Source organism: Pleuronectes platessa, chromosome 1 (genome assembly GCF_947347685.1).
Source record: "Pleuronectes platessa chromosome 1, fPlePla1.1, whole genome shotgun sequence".
Classification (NCBI taxonomy): domain Eukaryota; kingdom Metazoa; phylum Chordata; class Actinopteri; order Pleuronectiformes; family Pleuronectidae; genus Pleuronectes; species Pleuronectes platessa.
This window is the reverse complement of record NC_070626.1, coordinates 25,336,216-25,354,592: the sequence shown is the minus strand read 5'-3', so window position 1 is coordinate 25,354,592 and position 18,377 is coordinate 25,336,216. Positions and strand designations below refer to the sequence as shown.

The window sequence follows — 18,377 nt, the reverse complement described above, 5'->3', positions numbered from 1 at the left end:
ACATACAGTTGACTCAGAGTACTCCCAACATATGGAGTCTAGCCATAAAAACATATGGAGGGGCACTTTGTTCACAAGGAATAAAGCGACACAAAGAAAGAATCACATAAGTCATAAAAAGCAAGTAATAAAACCAAAACATAGCCAATGGAAAAACTGCAGACCAGCATTATAATAACATACTGGACTTTAATATTAGATTATTGTAATATTAGAATTATAATAGACATGTAGGACATCTGTCTACTGTGTTTTAACTTCCAAAAAGTTTCGTTCTGACAGGAGGCAAAATCTGAATATTTTATCTTTTCAAAACCATCAACATTCACACACAGTGGAGAAACCCAGAATAACAGTAGCTACAGACAGTTTCAATGAGCCGATAGTCTGCCTGTCTCTCCGTGCATTCACATGCTCCTCAGAACGTGCAAAATCCGAGTCATAAAGGCATCCTTATAACTTTGGTGTGTTCGTATGAGCTTTTATACAACACCTCTTTAAAATATTTGCATAATGACTTCAAGCAACAACCAGAAAAAAGGATCAGGTGTGACAGGCAAATAAATCATTTGAAAGTTTTCCACGTTTATCATAAAAATGTCTGTGTCGGTTAAAAAGTCGGCATGGTGTATGTTCTTTTGAGAGATGGACCTACTGATGGACTGGATGGACCTAAAGTTAAAAAAAAATCTCTCTTTATCTGGGTCTGTGATGTTTATAGATGTATTGTTATAAACCAGTGAGGAATAATGGCTTTTACCTGGATTCACATCACTGCATCTCATAGATGGAGAAAGCGATCTTGAAAACCAAAAGAGTCAACTGTAATGTGGTGTAAATAATGAGCTCACTGTTCGCTGCAGTTATAGATATTCAACTGGAATTACAGAAGCAAAATGCAAGGGGGGCGAAATGCTCCTAAAAAAACAAATTTTGACTGAAAACCCCTGACGTCTGTACGAGTTTGGACGAGAAGGCGGAGACAAGACCAGGAAATGACTTCAGAGTTACACTTGAAGTAAAAGACGGGATTATGTAGCCATCTTCGTCTCATTAAAAACAACCTGTTTAAGGCAGAGTCTGACTGTACTATAATGAACCATTGAAGAGAGCAGGAAATGTATAATGCATTATCTCCTCTTTTATCCCGAGGATGAGAGGGCGGCCAGTTTCTGTGGGACATCTAAGCGTCGGTCATGGATATGTGCATCTGTGTGTCTTGATCTGGCTTTGAACAAGTGTTTGCGTGTCTGTACGTTCATGCAGGTGTCTGTATAGAGTGTTTTATAGATCTTACAGGAAAGAAGATACTTGACCCCCTCTTGTGAGACGTCTAACCGAACAGGAGACACCAGAGATCAGCGACACAAAGATAAATTAACCTCTGAAACAACAGAACATCAGTCATCTAGAATTGTTCACTTCCTTGGTAAAAAAACCCACAAACATCTGCTAACATCTGGATTTTGTCTGCAATGGGAATGGATACAAATCAGGATTCACTCCTGGATCACATGACGCAGAAGAAGGGTTTTTATTGGCTGAGGCTCTGAACGACACTGATGAGACATAAACGTATTAATTCTTCTTCTTCATTTTGGGAGTCTATCTGCTGATGCTGCACCTTTTATGGCGCAAAGTTATGACGGAAACCAAACTCCTCTACTGGCAATGGGAAAGGAGTCCATTTCTTTAAAACCTGCATATACCTAATAATTTGGTTTAACAGAGGTGTTAGAGGCTCAGTGGTGTGAAAGGTACATGGCACCAAACTGCCAGGTCTGACACGCACTAAGCCGTTTGCGATATTCTGTCATACTGAGCCATGTAGATTGTATAAGATCAGTGTGCTCGGGACTGAGGCCGCATTGCAGTACTAACACATCAGATGGTGTAAATGCACGGCACGAAGGTTCAGCCGGGGTCACATCATCCTCAGGATCACTGCTTCTGATCCACTGCGAACCAGATGGCCCTGCTTCACTTTAACACACTTTGATTAAAAGGTCTGCTTTGCTTGGACACTTGGTTTGAACCCGTCCGTATCACTCTATGTGCGGTGCTTAGTAATCGTCCAATCTCTGCCTTGGAACAGACCACATGTCATTGAAGTAACACACTCTTTGCTTTTTTGTACAAGAAAGGTTTTATCTGTACAAAACATGGAATGAAATGAGAAACACTGGAAACAACAGTTCCTCTTAATTTGTTAACCCAGTCCACCACAGCTCAATGTCACACTATCTCGTACTTTGCGGAAGTTTTTTTCTTTTATTTAATTGTATTTATTTAATCTATGTAAATGACACATATCTATACTTTCATTTAAAGGATTTTATCATTTATTCAATTCAATTGTACTATTAGGAAAAATGACATCAAACAATTCAAATAAAGTCAAAGTGGCTTTTTAGGACCAGGCAAGAGACATTTAGTTGAAATAAGTCAGAGAATCTTCTTTACAAAGCCCCTTAATAATACATTTTTATGAAAAATAAAACCGACTAGTTAATATAGATTAAAAGTAGATAATATAGATCTAATTACACATTGTTAGATCTGCCAATTTTGCAGTGTAAAGATGATCTAGATTCATGTTTTCCCTAATTTGAGCAAATATAAAATAAAAAGACCTATGAAATAAAGTAGAATAAATGAATCAACGTGTGTTCAGCGTGAATAATTTGATGATATTAATTGGTTATTTACTTCATGATATATTTCATTTGAATGCAGTTTTACAATACATGAAGTTGCATAACCCTAAATGAACTGTACAATAAAGATGATCCGTACATTCAGTGTGATTAATTTGAGATTAAACTGAAGGTGGCGCAGAGATCTGGCGAATAAGCTGTTAGATATTAATTGATTAAGCACAGATACAGGGGGAAATAATAGGGTTTGTGACTTTAATATGTTAGGCTATTAATCTGCTATCACATGTCATCTGTAGGGACTTGGCCTCAGTGGAGTAATCTGCTGGGTAAGGCTCGTTCCCACACACACACACACACACACACACACACACACACACACACACACACACACACACACACACACACACACACAGGCACAATAGTGATGGGGAGTCCCCGGTAAATCACACAATCGCTTAATTGTAATTTCTTGCTACTGTAATTATTTGACTGTGTGGTGATAATTACTATCATAGAATGGGAGCAGGATCTGTCAGGAAACTGTAATTATTTTACACATGTTGAATCTGCAGTATCGGTCCTGTATTCTATTGGATAAACAACCATTTTTGTCCTCTGCTCTTACCTCAGATATATCTGCAATAGAATTGGAATTGGAATAACTTTTAAGCTATTTAAGCAGGTAAATACTATTTCCTGTGCTGTCCTTTGTCTTTACTACTAATAAGCTATCAGGCTAATGTCTTAAGTTGAACTCGGCATTTAAGACTGTGTTTAAACATGGATTTACATGACTGTGCCAGAGAAATTTAAGCCAAAGCATCTCAATCGCCCCCTAGTGGCTGGCTGCAGTATAGGTCTCAAACTCTACATCCTCCATGTTAGTTGATGGGACATGAGCCAAACTAGAAATTTCACATTACAAACACAAACAAAGATGGTTCCTGGCATTTTAGGTAGCTCTTATAACACTGATGTTTGTTCAAGTGTTTTCCTGTGAGTTTGGCTTTAATTCGTTATTTTGATGATATATAAACATCGTGATTGACAGCTTGGATTGTTTTAGCGCGTGTGTCGATGCCACAGCTCCATCTCGATTGCTAATATATCAGCAACTCCAAATAACGTCATTGCCGCCAAGATGTCTGCCTTCGTATCTGGGATATTTTGGCTTCATTTCTGGATAGCGGGAGAAAGTGCAGACACGTCAACCATCTTTATTTACGGTATGTAAGAGCCTTCCTACTTTAAGTATTTGTGTTATATCACCACTGTGTTTAATTACAGTCTACTCAGAGCTATAAATAGACTCTGTGTCTTGTTGCAGTTAAATTTCTTCCACTCCATCATTTCTCTCCTCTTTCCTCTCCTCTCGTTCTCCCCTTATCTGTAACAGCTGTGCTAGCCTGCAGCGTTTTGCTAGCACATCTCTGGTCTGTCATCCGAAGGTGCATTAGCGCAGTCATCAAGCCGGACACAGTTGCATATAACACGCATGCAGAAGCCTGCACAGAGCACATACTCCCACTCATTAAGGCTCAGGTATGGAGGGAAATGGTGCGTCCTGGTATCAGGCCGTGGTTGTTTGTGGAGGTTGTAGCTGCTCAGTTTAGGAGTACATACTGTATATGCATGTTTTTTTGTGTGTTTGATCCAGAAGTGACTGGTAGGTTTTGGTGGGCTCTCTGATATGATCGATAGTGACAGATATATGGTTAATTAGTGCAGCCTTGGCTCGGCTGTCCTCACCTCTCACCAGCCTGCTGTGAAATTGGATTAATTTACCTCGCCTTAACACTGTATATCAGCAACCAATACTTCTTTAATGAGCACAGATTTGCTGCTACTCGGGGAACGAGGCTTGTTTCAAATTTTGCCTAATCTGTAAAGCTTGTCCGTGCACTTTAATGTTGTAGAAAACTATTTATTTTATTTTTTTTTATTTATTTGCCTTTATTTAACCAGGTCGGTCCCGTTGAGATACAATGACCTCTTTTCCAAGGGAAGCCTGGCCAAGACAGCAGCATACAAAAAATGTCAACAGTCACAAGACACACAAAAATCACATAACACAGATCAAATAAGATAAGTTCCCTGTTCCCTTAAGATAAGGCAACAGGACTAAAGCTCCGGATTCCCACCAAAACAAGAACAAGTGCGGTATGAAGCCGCTCCAATTTCTCTCACACGAGTCTTCAAAGTTTCAAGGTTTATGAGCTCCTTTAACTTAAGAGTTTTTTGCAGTGCATTCCAAGCAGCAGGTGCAGCGAACTTAAAACAGTGCTTACCAAATTCAGTGTTTACTTTGGGCATAACTAATAAATAAAGCTCATTTGAACGTAAGCAGTAATTGCTCTGGGATTTAAAGATGTACTTACATAAGTAGTGGGAGAGCAGACCCAAGATAGCTTTATAAATAAAAATATGCCAATGTATAAGGCGTATACAAAAACTATACAGCAGTGTCTCTCTCTCTCTCACACACACACACACACACACACACACACATATGCCTGCACAGTATGGTGAGCCTGTTTGAAAGCAGGGGTTGCTAGTAGTCCAATTAGGCTGGCCCTTCTTTACGGTGTGCTAAGGTTCTTACGGGGACAATCTGTTTCCAAGGAAGTCCTTAAGAGCAGCTCAGTCCTTAAAACAAGCGGCAGACAACCTCTCCTAAGCTTTTCCTGACTCCATCTATTTCCATCTTATCCTGATACTTTATACTAAGTCCGTCCAGCGGCTCTTCAGCTGAAAATCATCTAAACTGTCCGTGCTTTGGCCCTAAATCCCCAGAGGATACTCATAATCTCTGCTGTCCATATTCTGAGACCGCTCAAGCACATGGTCACAACATTATTGATATAATTGGCTTCCCATCTTATTTTTGTCATCTGCTAATACCGACTGTGCGACGACTGTCAGCTCTGGTGATTCCAGCGATGGGGTTGTATCACCAACTCTACTGAGCCCAGGGAGAAACGACTGTATTCCAATAACCTTTAGGTGCATGTTCAAGTTTATTTAACTAATGAAGCAGACATTAAGGAAGGATAAAAAAAAGACTCATCATAATCTCTTTGTAAAGTTATTGTTTCTCGTGTTTAGATGATCCAAAAATGGTTCATATTTGTGCTCATTCATCTTTAACATTCCTTCTATTCTCCGGTCTCTTCTGTTTCTCTCCCTCTTTTTTAAAATGTCTGTAGTAACATGACTGCTCTTTGCCAACAGCACCCCTGCGAAGTACAAAAACACCCCTCTGTGAGGGTCTCAGCGTGGGACTCTGTTGAGATGCTGAGCGCAAAGTGAGAGTGAGAGAGGCATAGAGAATAAGAGAGAGAGAGAGTCCGTTTATCTGTCCCTCCAAAATACAGTAAATAGTTCTCATTTAAAACATGTGGCTTTTTAACAGAAGACTTTTTCTAAAATAACTGTAGAATTAAAATGTGTTGTAGAAACTTGATTCGCAGTAGATTAACAGTGTCGACTATCTGCTTTAGGGAGTTTAATGTTGGATCTAAACCTGCAACAAACTGTTACCTTGTGTTTGTTACGTCAAAGTGATTAGACGTAACTGACTTTCATTACCTACGTCAAGGAGGTCACGTTTTAATTGCCTCTTGTTTGTTTGTTTGTCTTTCACCAGGATTACGCATTAACTACTGAACCGATTGACTTGAAACCCGGGGGAGAGCTGGGGTGTGGGTCAACTTGTGAGGCACATTCACAAAAGGCGGCAGATTCTTGCAAGATTTTTTAAAGTTTTTTCCACATTTTTGTGACTTTCCCAAGATTTAATTAAGATATCTTAATGAAAAAAAAATCAGGCATATGAAAAAGCTAATATCTATGAGGTGTTATTTGGTGCAGATCCAGATGAATCTGATCCCGATGCAATTCCATGCAGTATGTGATAATGTGACACTCGGCCTTGGTGGAGGTATGCGCTCTCTGAGTGCCCTTCTAGTTTTCCGATAAATCTTTAAAAATCTCATTATAGTCATCTACATCACTTTATCTCTATCACTTAATATTTTTCACAAGTTTTATTTATTGAGAGTTAGACAGCTATTAAATGTTTTATGGTTCAACGTAACCACATCTCCTTGGAACCCCACAGTTGCCGACATACCAATGAACATTTAAGTTTCTCAAGTATTAATTGTTAATAATGTAAACAGAAAAGGCACATGTTAAGTTCTCAGAGAACAAGGTCTGATTCTGATTTGTTTTTGCCGTTTTGCTTAAATAAATACTTAAAATCATCAGCAGAATACAATATTGATAAACTCCTTGTTTTTAGCTCTACTTAATATTTAATTTCAAAACATGTAAACCTTGTTTTATAGTTCATTTAAAGCTACACAAAAACAGCAGAGGTCATATATTGTGGTTCATTCATAGTTTTTCACAATGTCTCCTGAGTGACTGTATATGTAACATTTCCTCAAGAGCCAACAACATGTAATTGTGGTGACTTCAAAGTCTATTGTTATGTAATTGTGAACAAATAATACAGTTAAGTACGCTGTGCTATATGCTGGAGTCACCAGATAAAAGTGTTGTCCACTCAGTGCACAGACACACAAACACACACATGCACATTGACCCAGAGAGATTGCTGAGCGTGTTCATTTCTCTGGTCCCCAGCCATCTGTCAAAGATTTTGGGGGAACAGTGATGATCATGGGGTCTCCAGGCAGAGATGACAGCAGCTCAGGACAGTTCAGTACAGCAATGTCACAGGAGGCTGACACACACAAACACACACACACACACACACACACACACACACACACACACACACACACACACACACACACACACACACAGGCATACAGAATCAAGCTATTCTACAACACAAACCTGCAATGCGATGATATGAGTCATTGACTCAGAATTACCAGTAATCTACATAATGTAACTGTACATTAATCCTCACTATTTTAAGATTATTTGCTGACTTTGGGTCTTTTTGCCTTTTGATCACGTCAGTTCAATCTCGTAGTTATAGTTGACTCCTGTGTCCTCCCTGCTCTACTCCCACACAACCTCTCATGTAAATAAAACCATGTATGTCTCGCTCATAAATATACACCTGATAAACATAGGAATGGTTCTCACTCGAGCGCAGACCCCCTCCAAAGCCCAACAGTCCCCTTAACTTCAATCATACTGTTCCAAATTGCTCGCACTTAAAGAATTCAGTCCCCTAAACATGTCTAGTGTCAAGTGAGAAAGAAAATCCTCAATCCAAACCCTGATCTGGACACACACCAAAATGTAATAGGGAGTAGAAATACGTCCAATAGTTGTTTCTGCGTAGCCTTGTTTACCATCAAACCAACGAACCAACAAACTGACAGGGGTGAAAACATAACTTCCATAGCGGAGGTAAAACTAATCTACTAATAATGCTAGCCAATGACTGTACATTCTAAATCGAGCAACACAGTGATTTAAACAGCTGTTTAATGATGTTAACTCAATTAAGTGTCTCCGTCAAGTAAGTAATCATTTTGTACTATAAAACTATGAATTATAATAACATTGTCATAGTTTTGTATGCTGTACAACACATAAGTTATTGTATTCTGTGTGTACGTGTCAACATATGTTACCACAAACTTTAGAGCAGTGAGTTACTATCTGCTTTCGTCTGTGCTTCACAAAGGCAATACTGTCTCCTTGATGATATGAGCCGCAGAACCCATGTAGTTTATTTTTGGCGTACCTGCTCAGCTCTAGCAGAACTTCAACAACAACATGGAAAAAAGCCAGAGGCCAGTTTGCACTGGTGTGGAATCGTCTCCAGAAAGCCAGCATGCCAGCCATCCAGCCGGCCGAGCGCTGTGATGTACAGACCAAGAAGTCCTGCATGCATGTTTTATAGCCGGCTGCAACAGCAACAGAGACAGAGGCACTTAAAGAGGAATTTCAAATGATGACATGAGAGACAGAAAGAAGAGGCTTGCAGAGTTCAGCGGGTTGTGGGTGCGTGTGTTGCCCTTGTGTGTCTCTGTACTTTCCAGTGCCAGCGTGTTTTTGTGTGTGTGTCAGTGTTTACCTGTTGGTTTGGGGAAAGGTTGGTCTGGAAAGTGTGTCAACTCTCTCTGTGTTACTCTACATGAGGCGGTGGAATCACTTTAGCCAAAATTAGCATAGAGGTAATTGGGCCACGAGAACAGAAAATGTGCACCGATGATTTTTACTCTCTGTGACGTAAGAGATTTTGAGGAGCCAAATACAATACAGTGTGTGTGAGTGACACACTCTATCATCACATCCCATCCCACTCTCGTGGCCTCCTGTGGTAACAAACAGTAACTGGACACACGCTTCCAATTGATTGGATTTGGTTGTTTTTGTTGTGTATATTTGTGTGTGAGAGCATGAGAAAGTAAAGTCCCAGCATTAATTAGCGCCACCTAAAAGTTCTTCTTCTTCATTGTTCGGTTTATGGGCGGGGGGCAACCAACGACAAACCTTTAAACTTTAATCCATAGACTGTTAATAAAGAGGAAAGACAAGTCTCTGAGGAATAACAAAATTGAGCAAACAAATGTCCTCTTCCACTTTTTAGTTTGGTCCATTTCCCACCTGCTAGCATGGAGGAGGCAGGATTTATCATCAAGACCCTTATTTACTATGGCTCAAGTAAAGCCACAGTAAATGTTTGAGTCCTCTCTCACCTCCCCCTCTTTACATTAACATTCACACTAATGATGGAAATGTCAGTGTGGGATTCCAGTCTCAAAATGTAAACAAAATTATATATATATATATATATACTAAATGTGCTCTGTTAATGCAGACGATCACAGTTAATGATTCTTTCTCACCAGAGGATGTGTTATTTTCACTTGGATACTCCCGTCCATGTATGCAAGTTTAATTAACTGGCCTGTTGAGTTTAGTTATAGCTGCACACATATATCAATGTCTCTTGGTTGGTGCATCTCCCATCCACTAACATGGAGGAGGCAGGATTTAAGATTGATAAATGTGACCACTTTGCATTGTTGCATCCCAGCAACAAGGTTCTCGGTTCGAAGCCCGAGTTTGCATGTTCTCATTGTGTCTCCATGGTTTTATCTGGGAGCTTCGTCCCACTGTCCAAAGACAATGCAACCCTTTAAAGGACAAGCCGTATAGAGAATGTAACATGAATATTCTAAAACAAAATTTAAATATAAACTGAGAGAGTTTACCAGAATTCAACTTTTTAGACTGTCTAAGTTTTCCCCTGCATCAAAAAACAAACGCTGACAGCAGCTGACTCTGAGGACAGACGAAGTGGACAGTGTCTGAAACACGATGCATCTTTAATAACGTGTTGAATAAAACAACACAAAGTTGGTATCAATCAGCCCGAATGTGTTTAGCCTCTAAATTAAAAAGTTTTTGCAGTTTTGATGAGTCAGCAGCAGAGCTCACTTGAACTTGATCCCTCTGTGATATTATTTCAACACAGGTTTTTTTCGATTGAAACACTCGTATGTTATTACATGTCACACACGTGCGGGTATCCAGGTCAGCCCATCCCCACCCCTGCCTCCCGACTGGAAATTTGCCCCCCTGCCCACACGCGCCTTTCACATCAGAAGCCCTGCCCTGCTTAAGCATGGCCGTCCCTTATCTTCCTCTGTCTCTCTCCCTTTAACTCTCTTATCAAACCTCTCCTCTCAGGCTCGTAAGTGTCTGGGTGGAAATCAAAGTGCATTAAACATTAAATACGCTGTCAAGAGGCAGAAGTCTCTCCATGCTGATGATGATGGGGAAAGTAGGCCAGTGAGGGAAGAGGTATGGATGGGGAGGAGGAGGAGGAGAATGGACACAAAGATGCAAAGATGGAGGGAAGAACAGATGGAGGCAGAGACACAGAGGAGGCTGCGAGAGAAACAAGAGCAACTAAATCATCGCACATATTGCATTCCGCAAACACCTGAATGGATGCTCTTAGTGTGTGTGTGTGTTTACGCGTGTGTGTGTGTGCTGAGGTGTGAGACGTGCCTTGACAGTGTGTATCCTAACCTGCTTTGTGCGGTAGAAATCAGATGCCTTTATCACACGCACACACACACACACACACACACACACACACAGAGGCTGTTGGCCAGTCACACAAACCGAAGTTGGTAAATATGTCTCTATTTCTCTTTTTACAGTCAGAGTTTGTGTGTGTTTGCGACTGAGAAACAGGGAAACACACATTTACTTCCAGACCACCTAGATTCACACACTGTACCGTTAGCACTCGAGTCACTGTGCTCCCCGCTTCTTCCTTTTGTCCATAACAAAACGTTTTGACAACACGACATGCGCCTGCTCAAGAGCTGATTCTAGTTGTACTACAAAAGAGTGTGAGTAAAAATGTATGACCAGATAGGGAGAACGAGAGAAAGAGAGAGAGAGAGAGGGATGGAAGAAGGGAGGGAGGGAGGGAGAGATTGACACAGCTGAAAGGTTAAAGCAGGCCTCGCTCTCTCTCCTGTTACTATGCAGACTAGTGAGATAGAGTAGTCCCCCGCTGCCACAGGCCATACACTCCTACATTCAAATTCAAAGTCAAATTTGCTTTAATGGCACACCAGGAAGAAACCAGTGTCGCCAGAGCAGTACAAGATATTTACTACAGACCAATATTTTCACACCAGAATTATCTCCACTTTGTGTGTGTGTGTGTGTGTGTGTGTGGGTGTGGTGACATTTTAGGGACAAAAAGCATATCCCCATATCATAAATCATTCAATGTTAAGGTGAAGACATGTTTTGAGTTTAGGTTTGTGCGTGTGTGTGTGTCAACCCTAACCCTAACCCTACAGTGAGTTTTAGCTTTGAGTCTTGTTAATAAATCAAATCAAAACAAACTAACAGACTATAATAGGTGCGGGTGGGGTCATTGGCTGAGGCCGGTGACTGTGTAGTTGTGATATCAGAACCTTACAGAATTCCTGGCAGCTTGTTTTAAGGCACAGTTTCTATTCTGAATACAAGCTGTGGAGCCTTGACCATTTGAGGCTCTCGCAGTATTTGTGTTGCATCTACATCTGATTCATTATGTGGAGCATCTTGTCATTATCACCTCATGGTAGGCATATGTTTTCGAGGATTAAGATGTGTATTACAAAAATAATAAAAATGAAAAGTCAGAACCTTTTTGAGAAAAAAAGAATTATCTTAGGAAACAACCAGCAACCAACAGAACCAGCAAGGTGTCCATGTGGTTCTTTCTTTCCAAACTTGTGATACTAATGATAATGTGGTGCTGATGTGCCAAAAGTATTATGTTATTTGTGAAACTAGAGTAAAACTTAACAAGATGCTCCACATTCCTTATTTTAACACAGGCGAACAGTATTTACTCTTTAAAAAATACAGACTTTCCCCCCTAAAATCATAACCATATTCTCTAAATCTCCTAAATGTTCCACTAAAGTGGTTCTACTACTCCATTGTGCAGACCAATGGTACTTATAGTCTTCAGGAAAGTTAGAGCTGGAACTAATTATCCCACTTTTAAACAAGTAAATCTGTAAAATGACAGGAAATAATGTGATTCAGTCTGAGTTCTCATTCACCTTAAAACCATGAGAAGGAATAAAGGCCTTGACCTGGAGGAGTCAGTCATATATGTGGGAGGAAATGCTGACGAGGCTTCATTCAGTTCAGAACATTGACTGACGCCGTCTCAAAGCTTCTGTTTCCACTGGGCTCCTTTTGAACTGTGACAAATTTGACCTATGACAAACTCTGTGTCTGTTCCGTTTTATCTGATGCTCTCCTCTTCTTCACCTCTCCTGTAGCTCTCTCTCTCTTCTGTCTGTCTCACTCCTCATCTCCTCTTCTCCTCCTCTCCCTCTTCTCCTCTTTCCTCTCACATAAAAATAATCGAACCAACCAAAATCGAACCAAATGTCAATTTTTGTATCTGCTGATTACCCGTATGTTTACTCCATAAACATACTTATCTATATATTAGAGCCAAGCTTATACAAATATAAGAGGGTAAAACAATTCTGATACCGATATATCAGCAAATATATACAGTGTGTATATATATATAGCAGTGACCGTTGCTCAATATTCCATATGGACTGACAGTCACTGGACACAGCAACACTATACTGAATGCAGCTCCAGGCCGATTTTCAAACAGATGTACATCAATCAGCTTTATATTGCTATTTACTGAATTACTTACTCTTATCAAGTGTCATCAACAGTTGTAATCGATGGATTCTGTACTCTGATAACATCGATCTCTCATAACATCGCTATAACCTCTTTCCTTCCTCCTTATTTCTCCCCGTCTCCTCTTAGTTGTGATGATTTTCACGGATGTAATCGTATGTTAAGGATTTGGAAATACTTGTTTTCATAGAGGGAGACATGCTGTGGAGTTTGCATGTTCTCCCTTTGTCTGTGTGGGTTTCCTGTGGTTATTTCAGCTTCCTACCACAGTCCAAAGACATGCAGACTGAGGTTAAGGTAACTGGAGACTCTAAATTGGCCGTAGGTGTGAATGTGACTATGAATGGTTGTGTTCTCTGAATGTCAGCCGTGTGTGTGACCCGTCCAGGGTGAACCTCACCTTCTGCCAAATATCGTCTCTCAAAATCATGTGCGACCTGAGCTAAAGCCACTAGACCAGCTATGAAGCTGAAGAGCTCTCCTCTCCAAAAACAGGAGCTTGTTCTCACATCCTGACTCTGGATCTGCTGCTACAGCACCAGGACACAACTCTTCCTCCACCTCCTCTAACTCCAACCACACCTGTTCCCTTCATCTTTTTCTTTTTAAAGAAGCTTCTTATATCAACAACCTTCAAGTGATGCTTTAGTCGATCAGCTGACTAGTTACCACAATATACCAACAATGACAAGTAATCAGTACACTAACTATGCCTTTTATATTCTTATTTATATGTCACAAATTTAAACAAGTATATTTATTTTAGATCTGGGCCTATTCATAAACATTAGGGGCTGTTGCCTCAGACACCAACATCAAATATAATGTTTTCTTTCTCCTTCCACCAAGTTTATTTTGAAAATCAGATCAGTAGTTTTTGTGTAATCCTGTTAACAAACTTATCAATAAACAATCGGACAGGGGTGAAATCAGAACCTCATTGGTGGAAGTTACTGAAGCTTTAACTTGAAGTTTTAAAAATATGCTTTGGACTTACATATAGGTAGGTCGAATAAAACTGGAGCCGTTATAAGGCTTATGTAGAAAGCTGGATTTACTAAAATAGAAGCAAATCTCCTCAGTCAGCGATAAGGGAAATAAATGACTGAAAAGGCATCAGAAATTTTGCTCAGTGACTAAATAATGGTTCGATTTTATGACCTAAATGATCATTTCAGGACGTTGTGAATGTCAGTATTTGTGTCACTCAAGGCCGACATTGTGGAATGACATGTGCAAATCAATCAAAACGAATGATCCTGACCATTAGTGCCATGTGTTAATGGAAAGCTCTTATTGTTAGTGCTAACATGTGACTTCTACTTTTGATAAATGTAAATAAATGTACCAATACAACTGACTGAAAACCATCTGAACACTGCCCACTTGCATGTTCAGGATCAAATCCAGGTTAGCCCCTCATTGGCTGCTCTGGATCTTGATGCTCTCATGAGGAAACCATTGTCACTGATACTGAATCCCTGTCTGTGTGAGATATTTAGATCCTTGGGGTCATAGCTGCCATTTGAGAGAAAGAGGCGAAGATAACATCCCTTTTGAAAGCTGAATAAAAATAGCCAAACTTTGGTGGGCGTCCAAGTCTGAGCCCTGGCCCACAGAGCACTCAGACTGAAGTCCCCCCCACACACAAAGTGTATTCTCTCAATTTCCACATTCGTTTCATGTGTTTTTTATTTCTCCAAAAGTAGTGATGATGCATGAATGAAGATCCAGGATTCACTGTAAAAACATCCAATACAATGGTGGGATATCTATAGACTGTAAATATAACAGTGTACAATTCTGACTAAGTAAACTGTGTCTGTGTGAATCAGTTTTGAAGCATGTCATATTGTAATTGAAGATAGGCAGATCCAGGAGGAGACATCATGTCTGTTACTTCTATACATTAAAAGAAGAAGAGGAGAAGGAGGCTGTGACGCCAGTTGGAGCTTGGGAAAAGATAGCAGCATAAAATTAATATACTAGCTCACATGTTGTACTCACTCACTCTACGATGGGAGAACAACAGCCTCTTGGATTGTTTTATTTTATTTTGGGAGCTTTCACACCTTCTTCGTTGGGTCAGGACCTTCTGACTTTCCGGTTTAGCCCGAAACAAAATAACAGCTATGAAGGAGTGTGCATTTTGTATCACCAAATATATGTGGTTCGGATGGTGTACACTTTCATGGATAGTTCAGGGTTAAGAACCAATCGCAGGAAGTTGAGAGACTATTAAACAATACAAGAAGAAAAAGAAGGGGATGCGGCTTGTGGTCTTATCGTCTATAAAACTTTTTAGGATTGGTCAGTTTAATTTTTGTGAATTCAAACAACCTTAACAAGCTTCATTCATTGTATCCATTCGAAGAGAAAGGCTAATACCTGCTGACCTGACAACATGCAGCGGTCAGGCTGACGCCCATCAGCAACCCAATAAATGTCAAGTGTAAGAAGATGGAGCCAACATAGGTGATGACAACAGGACAAGTGAAGACCAGAGAATATTATGAAAGATAAACAGAATTGTATCTGTAATTTAGTTTTTATTTCCTATTGGTGTAACCCACTAGCCTTAATTGATAGCATTAGCTCATTCGTGGATTTCATATTTGGAAAACTCAAACAGTGAAGCATCTTTGGATTTGCTAAGTGATACTTATCCCGTATATCTGGACTGGCTACAGAGATATCGAAGCACAATCCAACAAATCAACAGAAACAATCAATATTTGAGGGTTTTCCGAGCACAACAGGTGAAACCGACAGGGTTTCTGGGTGTAGTTGCCCCGACAGGTTCAGGAACACTGAGATGCGAGGGAGCTGTTGTGTGTCTGTGTGCAGCTCGGATGACACTTTTGGACTGTTGTACGGAACTACAAATCCAACGGGCTGTCCCCGTCTATATTTCTCACATGACTGAAATCCAAGAGACCTCTTGTATATCTCGACATCAGAGCCTCGTTCATCCAAACCCAGAGCCGAGCAGTGAGACTGGTTTGTGTTGTAAAGACATGGCTCCTATGCTCTGATGTGTGTCAGTGTGTGTTGTTGTTGTTGGGGGTTGGGGGTAAATCTAAAGCGGGAGTTCATGAGCATACAGTAGCTTTAGGCCCCAAAATGCTCTTCTTTGATTGTCCCAGATTGTGATAACCTACAGCGGCGATGCTGCACCGAGCGTGGACCGAAATCAGCAAGAGGACGGTGGAACATCAAAAGCTTTATTCTGAAGGGACTGCAGAGGACATAAATAATCTGTAGCTGCTGCTGTACAGCGCGTGCTGTTACACCGAGTCTCGCGCTGAAGGCTTTTATTCAGCGGCTGTGACCGCGGCTGCACCTGAACATCCAGACATGACCGGTTCATATTTAACCTGCAACATAGGACATCTGGATTCATTATTGATGCTGTGTTGGTGCGGCTGCATGTGGGGAGGGTGGGTTTGGCGCACGGGGAGTCGCCTGTGAAAACCCCAACACACATACACACACACACACACATGCACCAACACACACACGTCTCCAAACCCTTTTCAACAAGAGAAGCTCGACCCTGAACTTCATGTATTCACTCCTCTTAGCATTAACAACCCCCCCCCCCCCCCCCCCCACCCCCCTGCACACAGCGCCTGCCTTGTGCATGCTTCAGGTGTGCTCTACCCGCAGTAACGAGACTGCGATGCTGAGCCAATGCAGCGGCAACACACGCCCCTCCGCCCCGCACACACACACAGACACACACGCGCCACCTCACCCCCTCCACCGTCGACTGACACTCACACACACATACACACACACACACATCCGAGTCTGGACCGCCAAATGAATGAGCAGTCAACACATCCCGCGCTGTGAAAACGCGCCTCGATGTTGCTGGACGGCTCCGATGTGCAAATGCAACCGTGTGACACATTTCAATGAGGGATGAGAGCGCGGCCGCGGCTCCGGCGGGCGCGCGTCGTGCAGCTGGATGGGAGAATGAATTTTAAAGGTGGGAGCCCTTCGAGGCTCCAAGGCGCATAAGTGTGGCGTGAATGAATAAAACAAAACCACACGCACGCCGCTCAGGTGTGAATCAGGGGGTGATGTTTCTTTTTGAGGGGGTATGAGGGGGGATTTTTGGTGTACTTACGCACTGCCTCCTTTTTAGGGTCTAGGGCACAGGCAGTCTGCTGTATCTGGCCTATTTTGTTCTGGAGGACCCAGACCCGCTGGTTGGTGTGGAGGATGTCGTTCTCCAGCTCCTGAAATAAGGAGCAGGCGTGCCGGGCCAGGTCGGACAGCTGTCGCAAGGTCCGGGACAGAACCACGTTATTGATGGAACACAGGTCCTCGAAAAGCAGACCCTCATCGTTGGGGATGTGGTTCCTGCACAGAAGCGGCGGCTCCACAATCCTTTTGGCGAATGGCATTTTGCGCACGCCACAATTAACAGGAGTTGCGAGCCAAGTGTAAATTCCCACTGCCTAGAAGAAAGAGGGGGAACGGGGGAAACATCCAAATATTTAAAAAAAAATCCGCGACAGAGCCGATGAGGTTCGGGCCGACCGCGCGTTATCCCCGGGCGTCAATCCAAAGTCCCCCCATTCTCCTTGAGATCCTCCATCCTGCTGCTGGTCTCCGGGGATCACTCACACTCCCGCTCACACATGCACACACATGCACACACATGCAGGACACGGCTAAGCTCAGGTCAGTGGTGTGAGGATGCGTGTTGAGTCTGCGATCATGGGTTGCCTCCGTGCGAGCGTCAAGCCTCACGCTGCGCAAAGGACGCACCGCTGCAACGTTTCCAAATAAGAGCATTGGTGGAGTAGAACTGCGGGAGAGGGGGTGCAGAATTAATTATTGCGGACACAACAGAAAACAACATAATGGAGGTTATCCCATAATGTTCAGCTATTTTTTTCTTCATATTTTCAGTACACAGTGTGCAGATCTTTGACCTTTATTTTCCAAGTGTGTGCTTGTGTTTCCGGTGCTGCTGTGGTGGTTTCCCGGGGATTGTCGCAGCTCGTCTCAGTGGCCTGAGCAGCGACAGGCTGAGAGGATGAGAGAGGAGGCTGAGGTAAAACCCGGAGATGTGCACATGTGGGGCCGGAACTGAACCCCCCACAACTTTCACATCATGTCAGGGGCGTTTTATTACAAGATGGTGATTAGTTCAGACTTTTATATTTTGACCCTGCTGTAATAAATAAATGAGATCTATGAGGAATGATTGATTTCCCTTTATCCTCATCACGATCTACTGGTGCAGCTCTGGATCAGTAGAGGTTCAGTTTGATCCTTTCTTACAGGAGCAGAACTTCAGTATAAGAATTTCAAGTAGATGATGATGGAATTAACACTGACCACAAGTCTGTAGAATTGAATTAGTCAGAATGATCTTGAAATATAATGATTCTGAAGTGGGTTTGTTGTACATTGTATAGACACACTGTCCATGACTTGTCCGACTTGTTGTTGTGTTTTCTCCTTTGCTGTTGTGTTGTTTTTCTATTTGCCATTGTGTTTTCT

At 41.7% G+C, this 18,377-nt stretch overlaps 1 protein-coding gene across 1 annotated transcript in view; it reads right to left on the bottom strand.

The window, feature by feature from the left end:
• The window catches only part of nhsb (Nance-Horan syndrome b (congenital cataracts and dental anomalies)), a 45,935-nt gene extending 28,666 nt beyond the window's left edge, over nt 1-17,269 (bottom strand). The window contains exon 1 of the mRNA XM_053421618.1: nt 16,990-17,269. Within this exon, the coding sequence (XP_053277593.1) occupies nt 16,990-17,269 (280 nt within the window). The remainder of the gene's footprint in view (nt 1-16,989) is intronic.
• Nucleotides 17,270-18,377: the final 1,108 nt, after the last annotated feature.